The following is a 9,507-nucleotide window of genomic DNA, read 5'->3' as shown; positions in this document are numbered from 1 at the left end:
GCAGAAAAGTCTTTTTGCGGTGTTTGGCAGCTGTGATTGTGTAAGAGACTGCTGGTAACAATGACACTTTTTCTACTAATTACAAAGGAGTGTTAAGGCCACATTGAAAAAAAAAAAAATAGTAACATTTAGTTGAAGCTTTTCTCCCTGTCACACACACAACAGTGACCTGTAAAAATGGTTAAAGAAATAAAGTCTTTGATTTTATCGTTTAAAAAAATTAAATAAAAAAAGAACAAAAGGTACTCTCTTATTCTTAGGTCAGCCCTGTACTTTTTCAAGTAACATTCTCTTTTTTTGTAGTGATACCTTTACAAGAATACTGGTAATATTTACAATCAAACCTATTGCTTTTGTACGCCCCACTTTTTCTATGATTCTGTTTTTTTGTCCATTTGTGTGCCCAAACCAAACATTTTTAATTGAGTATAACCGCAACAAAATGGGGCCAAAGAAAATTTTGAGTGCCAGCACTTTGATAAAGAAGGTGAGGACCACTATTGAAGACTATTGATTTGACAAGAATGTCGTAGCAAAGTACAGTCGTCACTCGCCCATTTTGCTTTTTAAAAAAAAAAAAAATTCTATAAAGTCATATCATGAAAGATGTGACTGACGGTACTTTAATAAAGAAAGTGAGAAACAATTGAATTTAAGAAAGAAGTGGAACCGCAACAAAAACTACGATGGGGCCAAATAAAGTTGCGAGTGCAAGCACCACAAAAGGTAAGAAACACTATTGAATCTGATAAGTATGTCATAGCAAAGTACAGTCGTCCCTCGCCCATTTTTGCGGTTTTGTTCCATACATTTTTCTTTTAAATATATTTTTTTAAACTCATATTGGGAAAGATTCGAATGCTGGTACTTTGACAAACAAGGTGAGAAACAATTGAATTCAAGAAGCAAGTGGACCCGCAGGAAACCCCACGACGGGGCCAAAGAACGTAAGAAAAACAATCGAATTCAAGAAGGAATTGCTAGTAACAGCACTTTGATAAAGAAGGTGAGCAACACTATTGAGTTCTAGAAGAAAGTGGTAGTAAGGTACAGTTGTCCTTCGCCCTTTTTGCGGCTTTGTGCTATATATATATATATATATATATATATATATATATATAAAAACTTTCGTGATTACATTTTTAAAAATGAAAACAAAAAAAACAAACAAAACAAAACAAAATATATATTTATATATACAGTATATATATACAGTATATATATATATATATATATAAAATAAAAACAAAACTTGCCGTTTTTGCCATCCGATTTATGCTTTGTCACTCTATCAATGTTTTTAAAAATATATTTTAAAAAAAACAATTGTTGTTTGTGTGTACTATTAGTCAAAAATATGCCTATTTAAACAAATTTAGTAGGTATTTATGACCTAAATTAAGCATTTCCAAGCATAAGAATGACTAGCACATCTAAGGTACTGCACAACACATAACAAGTTGCTGTATTTTTCCAGGTTAGTGGTTGTGTAGCAGTCTATATTACTGTACAGTACAGTGTTTTCCCACTGTTATTTGTGGCTGAGACAGTATAAAAATGTCATAAAATATGCATCATTGACTATGGTGCATGTATTTTTTTTTTGAAAAGGCTAAAAAATAAACTTAGCATATACTCTAAAACAAATCTGTTATCTTATGCTGGAGCTCATTGACAGGCTAATAAAGATGAATATTGTGATCATTTTAAACTTGCACTAATGTTTAACAAATGACAGTTTTTCGAACAAAATTGACATAAAATAGCAAATGCATTTTTGGTGACAGGCATATTGTCGCTAAACTCTGTGGAAACGAATATTGATGCTGACTTTGTACTGTTAGGTCACTCAGATGCTCAGCTACAGAAGCCTGTTGCTCAAATTTCAAAGTCTAATTTTAAAACGTAATCAATGTTGTGTGGCGCTCGATTCAACATATATACAACCTGGAAGGCGAAGTGTTACCTTCCTGTATCGCACAACATATATATATATATATATATATATATATATATATATATATATATATATATATATATATATGGAAAAAAAAAGTAAAAAAAAAATACATCTTATTCTTTTTTTCCAATTCTTCACTTGTGGCGTACGGTAAACACTGCAATATGTCTAATGTCATTTTCTTGTTGTCATGGCAACTATATTGTGTATATTGGGGTTATTTCATGCCTGGAATGCTTTCATTAATGTTAAAAAACGTAAATAACAAAAGATATTTTGAATTCTGTGGAAATTTATGGAACTAATTATCCGCGACGCTGCTGTTCGCCAAGAAGTCTTCAATAAAAGGTAAAAGGGATGTTTTCAACTATGTATTTGGCATTGCTTTCTGCATGTACAACTACAAATATTGATAACATGTATTTTTGTTTATATTTTTGGGGTGGTATAGAACATATTCATTGGATTTACATTATTTCTTGCTTGGGTTTTCTTACGATTAGTTTTTTGTTTGACCTTTTTGGGAAGGATTACAAAAAACAAAAAGAGATTTGACTTGTTTTTTGTCATTTGGGTAAAATTGGAGTAGTATTATTTTGTATTCTTCTCAGTGTGGCTCTAATACTCCTTCATAAAAAGCAGCACACCAGTAATTGTACACACTAAATAATTGGTGGCTGGTTTCCATGACAAAATTGAGGCATTATGGTGACTTACTTGCTAAATGTTTTTCAGTCGATGGTCCAAGACTAAGAACGGGAAAAAACAAAAGGGTTTTTTTCCACAATGAAACGTCAAAACTAAAATAAACCTGCTCAATAAAATACTTCTGACAATCAGTGCTTCTCTCACATATACAGTATGTACAAGTCGTACAGTTAGTTGCTGTGAAATGAAAAAGACAAAAAAGCAGAGAGGCGATGAAAGTGTGCAGGCCAACACCAGGCTAGCCGTGAGTCCCGTGGCGATTTTCTCATATTCTCTGTACATCCTTTCCTCAGTAGGAGGAATAAAAAAAAAAAAAAAAAAGAATATCTGTAGTGGTGTGTGGTTCACCACCAAGCATGATGACAAGAACACGAAAAACGGACCTTAATCCACTTGAAGGACTTCTTTTTTTGGCTGGCAGTGAGGCCCTGAGGGGAGGTGTGGAGATGCCCACCAGCTTCAGTGGGCCACACCCCCCGCTTCCGGGGTCGTATTCAAAGCGTGCTTTGCGGCTCCTCCGCCATACCTGCGATCGCTCCTCCACCCGCTAGATGAACTTGAAGCATTTGGTCTTGTCGTGCGGCAAGCGGGTCTTGAACAGCACAGAGTCCACTCGAAACTGCGTGTAGAGCAGCGGCATGTAGCCGTACACTTTGACAAAGAAGTTGATGCACTTGTGGCGCTCGTGGAAATGCGAGTCGTCGTGCGACAGGGCCTGAGGGCAGCCGGGGCAACGGAAAGTCCAACGAGACGTCACCTGAGGTGAAGAGAGAGATGTCCATTGGAAAGAAAATGTTTCCCGGCCAGCATTTCTTACAAATGTCAGCACAGTACATCTTTTCAAGAGATAATTTGATACAAAGGAAATTTGAATACAGTACAGGCCAAAAGTTTGGACACACCTTCTCCTCATTCAATGTGTTTTCTTTATTTTCATGACTATTTACATTGTAGATTGTCACTGAAGGCATCAAAACTATGAATGAACACATGTGGAGTTATGCACTTAACAAAAAAAGGTGAAATAACTGAAAACATGTTTTGCTTTGCACACTCTTGGCATTCTCTTGATGAGCTTCAAGAGGTAGTCACCTGAAATGGTTTTCACTTCACAGGTGTGCTTGAAGCTCACCGAGAGAATGCCAAGAGTGTGCACAAAAGTAATCAGAGCAAAGGGTGGCTATTTTGAAGAAACTAGAATATAAAACATGTTTTCAGTTATTTCACCTTTTTTAGTTAAGTACATAACTCCACATGATTCATAGTTTTGATGCCTTCAGTGACAATCTACAATGTAAATAGTCATGAAAATAAAGACAACACATTGAATGAGGAGAAGGTGTGTCCAAACTTTTGGCCTGTACTGTATATTTAGAGTAGGGTTGTCCCAATACCAATATTTTGTAAACAATAACAAAAACAACAAAGAATGTTGACAAAAAGTACTGATCTAACCACTGTACTATTGACCTGATACTATACCTGGTATTGTTACTGTCAATATTTGTATCGATCCGTCCACCTGTAGCTCAGCGGTTAGCATATCCTCCTAAGGTGTGTAGTGAAGCATGATTAGCTACTCCTTGTCCTCCAGTGATAATGAATCAGTCTATTTGCCGCCATGGAGACGAGGACTGCTGACTTAGAAGTAGCTTTGCACTGAGGAGGGGCGTTAGCCGCGAGCAAGAACGCTACAGTGTGTCGATGACGCGGCCGTTCGGTTGCCGCTGTCAAATTTTGCAGGACTCAGCCTGAATGTGTCATCAGCATGCATTATCACGACATATCAATATTATTAAAAGCGCTACCGTCGGCCAAATGTTAGTAATTTATATCGTCTTTATCACGCAATCCTAGTTTTTGATTGATTGATTGAAGCTTTTATTAGTAGATTGCACAGTACAGTACATATAACGTACAATTGACCACTAAATGGTAACACCCGAATAAGTTTTTCAACTTGTTTAAGTCGGAGTCCACGTAAATCAATTCATGGTACAAATATATACTATCAGCATAATACAGTCATCACACAAGTTAATCATCAGAGTATATAAATTGAATGATTTACATTATTTACAATCCGGGGGGTAGGATGTGGAGGGGTGGGGGGTTGATATCAGCACTTCAGTCATCAACAATTGCATCATCAGAGAAATGGACATTGAAACAGTGTAGGTCTGACTTGGTAGGATATGTACAGAGAGCAGTGAACAAAGTGAGTTCAGAAAGCATAAAAACGATTATATACATTTGATTATTTACATTGGATTATTTACAATCCGGGGAGGTGGGATGTGGAGGGGGGAGGGTGTTAGTCAATGGTTGAAGTTGTCTGGAGGTGTTCTTTTAGTGCGGTTTTGAAGGAGGATAGAGATGCACTTTCTTTTACACCATACACATAAAGGTCATCAATCTTCAGGTTTGACAGTGATCATATTTGTTTACTTGCATGAGAGCCAAGTGTGGCAGTGACAAATAGAGGTGGGGGAAATCGATTTTTAGATGAATTGCAATTTGGACATGGACGATCATAAACTCGATTAGTAAACGTCAATAATCATTTTATTTATCGTAAATAAAGTATTGCAGACAGTTCTAAAATTTGGCTGACCGCAGCGAGCCAACCTATTGAGAGATCCGACTAGCTCCTTTATTTTAGGACACTTCTGTTCCAGTTTTGCACACATTTCTATTCATTTAACATATGTGGGAATGAATGAAGAAGGCACAGGGGTTAGTACATGTGCCTCACAATGCGAAGGTCCTTAGTTCAATCCCGGGCTCGGGATCTTTCTGTGTGGAGTTTGCATGTTCACTGCATGGGTTCCCTCCGGGTACTCCGGCTTCCTCCCACCTCCAAAGACATGCACCTGGGGATAGTTTGATTGGCAACACTAAATTGGCCCTAGTGTGTGAATGTTGTCTGTCTATCTGTGTTGGCCCTGCGATGAAGTGGCGACTTATCCAGGGTGTACCCCGCCTTCTGCCCTAATGCAGCTGAGATAGGCTCCAGCAACCCCCGTCACCCCAAAAGGGACAAGCGGTAGAAAATGGATGGATGGGAATGAATTTAACTGTCTTTTATTACAAATGCACTGTTTTTTTGCAAGTTGCAAGTGATCAACGCTGTTTTAGTGAAACGAAAAGAAATGTAAAACTGCATCAATATACATAAATTAAAGATGCATCAACAATCGTAATCGAATCGTGAGGTGCCCAAAGATTCCCACCTCTTGCGTCAAAGCAGATGAAGCTGCTCCTACACCAGGGGTGGGCAATTAATTTTTACCGGGGGCCGCATGAGCAACCCGAGCACTGCTGGAGGGCCACACTGACAATATTTCAATTAAATTTTGCTCAAATTATTTTTGATATACCGTAAGATAGATAATAATAATAATAATATTTTCATTTAACCTAACTTATCTTTATACAAAAGCAGATGGCTTTTGATGGTTTTATTTTTAACACTTTCTTACACAACACTTCCTGATGTATATTACAATACAAAAATGTCAATTTCTGTCACTTTATCCTGCATCCTCTTTGTTGTAGAACCTTTATTTAACCAGATAAGAAAACGTTGTGAACGTAGCACGCCTGTAAGGTGATTGGCGAAGAAGGAGTAAGCGTTGCTGTTGCGGAAATGAGGAGTGAGGATTGGTTTTCCTTTTGGAAAGAACGAGATAAGTTGAGCTGTGTTAGTATAGCATGCTCAATAAAAGTTTAAAAAGTGCATCAGACTTGGTGTGCACTTCTTCTGGACGCTACAATTGATGTCAGAAGTGGGATGAAATGCCTCCCAGTTCGCCTTGCCATCAAACCTGGGAGTCTTCATTGAGGGCGGAATTCCCCCCGTGGCAAGCAGCGTGGCTGCACCTGTAAACGCGCTCTCTCTCTCTCTCTTTGCGGCGAGCTCCTCACGTGGCACGTACCTCCGGATGACGTAGCACACAAACAGTGCAGTATGCGCAAAGTTTTACTTCTGCCACCAATTGTAGAGTCCAGAAGAAGCGCACATCAAGTCTGACGCTCTTTTTAAACTTTTATTGAGCAAGCTATACTAACACAGCTCAACATATCTCGTTCCTTCCACACGCACGTCTCCTTACTCCTCATTTACGCAACTCAAGAAGACAACATCTACTTCAGCAGGTCGTTACACTATATTCTTTAAACACAGCAACGTGTGTACCACAAATAAGCACACAGCTTTACCTTTACTTGGCAGTCCATGTCTTGTTGAAAACACGCCATTCGTCATCAACTTTTCTCTTTTTAGCGTCTCGGGGATAACCGGGCATCACTTGTCGCTGTGCGCCTTCCCTCACAGGACATACGCACATATAACACTTTTCAAAATAAAAGCAGCACAGTTGTATTGCACGCACGACAAAGATGTTTTTTTACATTTATTTTGTAATTTAATATTGCCGCTGCGCGCACGAGCATACGTCCACACGGAAGTAATACAAATAACGCTTTTCAAAACAAAAGCAGCACCGTTGTATTGCACACTCGAAATAGATGCTTTTTAAAATTTATTTTGTAATTTATAATTGGCCTCACGCGGGCCGGACAGGGACGTACAAAGGGCCGGATGCGGCCCGCGGGCCGCACAATGCCCAGGTCTGTCCTACACGTTCAACAAGTGCTCCTCTGTGTGTAATTCTAGTTCATCCTTGTGAATAGTCATTTCTGCTCCAGTTGTAATAAGCAATAATTCCACCCACAGGACGTGAGAGGAACATTATCGACCACATCCTACAACTGGGATCAACAGTTTTTAAAACCGTTGACAGCGTAAATTGGCCATCGTCCATGTACTGGTCTGACTTACAAGAGCCACAAAGTTATAAAGGGATCTCTCCTTTGAAACGCCCTAAATCAAAACAACTTTTTGGCCCCAATGGCTTCCCTCCCACATTTCATTTAAAAAAAAAAAAAAAGGACTGAGTTTTTGATACTGTGAGGAATATTAGATGTGTCAGTCTGAGTAATGGTGAAATGATGAGGACGGTGATATAACACAGGGCCTTTGGGAGGGGGATAAACGCCTTACTGATGCTGAGTACAATTGCACTGACCTTGATAGGCGGTTTGCGGGTGATGTGCGAGACAAGGAAGTTCATGGCGATGTCTTCACAGTTGATGTACTCGTCCACCATGTCCCTGATGGCCTGGGGCATCACGTATGAGTACAGGTAGGCGTAGTACTATGGGGAACATGCAATTGATTAACCATCGAGGGACGTTTCAGGCGTGGGTGCCGAAGGGGTGCAGACCTTGTGAAAGAACGCTGCTCCTGTCAGCACCATGGAGAGCTCGCAGGAGTAGTTGGAGTTGTAGAGCCAGGACTGATGGTTGACGTCCCAGGCGTGATATCTGCCAGGGAACCCCACGATACGATCTCTGGCCTCTCGCCACACTCTGAGATGAGGAAGACAACAGGAGTGTGAGTGGAGAGGGGGAAACGACTGGCGCTGAAAGTTGGTTTTTCTTCAGTGCGTTTGTTCATGCCTTATTCCTCGTCAGACGAATTGAATCAGACATTCTGTTGTACTCGTGAGACATAATTACAACAGACAGATGCTAACAGTCACACCATAGTCCCCACAATGTGTTGAAACCCCGCACGCACACAAATATTTAATGCTTGCAGTGCGTTCCTGTGAGATCACTTGGCAGTCAGAGGCTACAAATTGTTCCTCTCTTGGGCTAGAGAGGAGCTGAGGGAACATTCCAAAGTAATTCTGGAGCACTTTAGAGTAATTCCTGTCCCAGCACACACACACACACACACACACACACACACACACACACACACGCACACACACGCACACACGCACACGCACACGCACACGCACACACACACACACACGCACACACACACACACAAACACGCGCATGCAAACAGACGGCACATGCCCGAACAGGCTGTAATGTGTGCGGTTTGCACAGACATATCTTAGAGGGGGGACATGTGATTGTTTAACCTCTCACTTCTAGTGAACAAGAAATGTAAGAAGCGGACATATTTGTCTTTTTTTTTTTTCTACTTCTGTACGAGCTTATCACTTCTATCGGACTGCTCGTTTTCTGGAATGTGATCCTTCTGCCTTTTTAAGTTTCCTGTGTTTATCTGTAACATTCCTACTTTGGCACATACCATAGGCATTTAATTGTAGGGATTAGAGTTTCGAATCAGTATTTACAGAGAAGACAAGGCCTGATCAACTAAAGACGTACATGTAAAGGGTTTACCCTTAACTGCCAAGATACCTGTGGTGGTGTGGGTGTGGTTATGGGTTTGGTCACCATGACATCATCAAGTAATTTGCTGTGATATGATTTTCTTTAAAAAGGCTCAAAAAACGTATATATTAAAAAAACAAAACTTTTAATATTAATTAGTATTAACATATACATTATTTAACCGTTTTTTCATATTTTCCATGGTTGCTGTTTTTTGTACAATGTATTTTGTTGATACTTTTAATGACTTTTTAAAATAAAAACTAGCAACGAATCTAGCATCTTCTTCTGGTGTTATTATAGACTGTACTCATGTTAAGAGACTCCTAACTTCTGTTCCTCGATGTCACCGATGCTTCGCGCTGTTGCTCCAGTTGGACTTTCTCTGCTTAAAAGCCGCCACTGTCCTCTTAACATTTGCACATTTTGTAGATGGCTGTCCGCGGGTATATCTGTGATATATTAAAATTACATCCACATTGCAGACATGCTGACAACACTCCAGACAGACACAAAGTTGTGCGTTTTGTTTACATCCGGTTTTCGGCAGCGTGGTTTTAGTCTTTTTCAGTGGTCAAGTT

The 9,507-nt window shown here is 39.5% G+C and overlaps 1 protein-coding gene across 1 annotated transcript in view; it reads right to left on the bottom strand.

Moving 5' to 3' along the window:
• Positions 1-1,259: 1,259 nt before the first annotated feature.
• Positions 1,260-9,507, bottom strand: part of extl3 (exostosin-like glycosyltransferase 3) — a 62,753-nt gene continuing 54,505 nt past the window's right edge. Inside the window, exons 4-6 of the mRNA XM_062033806.1 lie at positions 7,957-8,101; positions 7,759-7,887; positions 1,260-3,425 (exon numbers count right to left, since the gene is read on the bottom strand). Of these exons, the coding sequence (XP_061889790.1) occupies positions 3,216-3,425; positions 7,759-7,887; positions 7,957-8,101 (484 nt within the window). The 3' untranslated portion in view covers positions 1,260-3,215. The remainder of the gene's footprint in view (positions 3,426-7,758; positions 7,888-7,956; positions 8,102-9,507) is intronic.

Source organism: Entelurus aequoreus, linkage group LG23 (assembly GCF_033978785.1).
Source record: "Entelurus aequoreus isolate RoL-2023_Sb linkage group LG23, RoL_Eaeq_v1.1, whole genome shotgun sequence".
Lineage (NCBI taxonomy): Eukaryota > Metazoa > Chordata > Actinopteri > Syngnathiformes > Syngnathidae > Entelurus > Entelurus aequoreus.
Note: the sequence above shows the minus strand (reverse complement) of the source record. Positions and strands in the feature narration are given on the sequence as shown.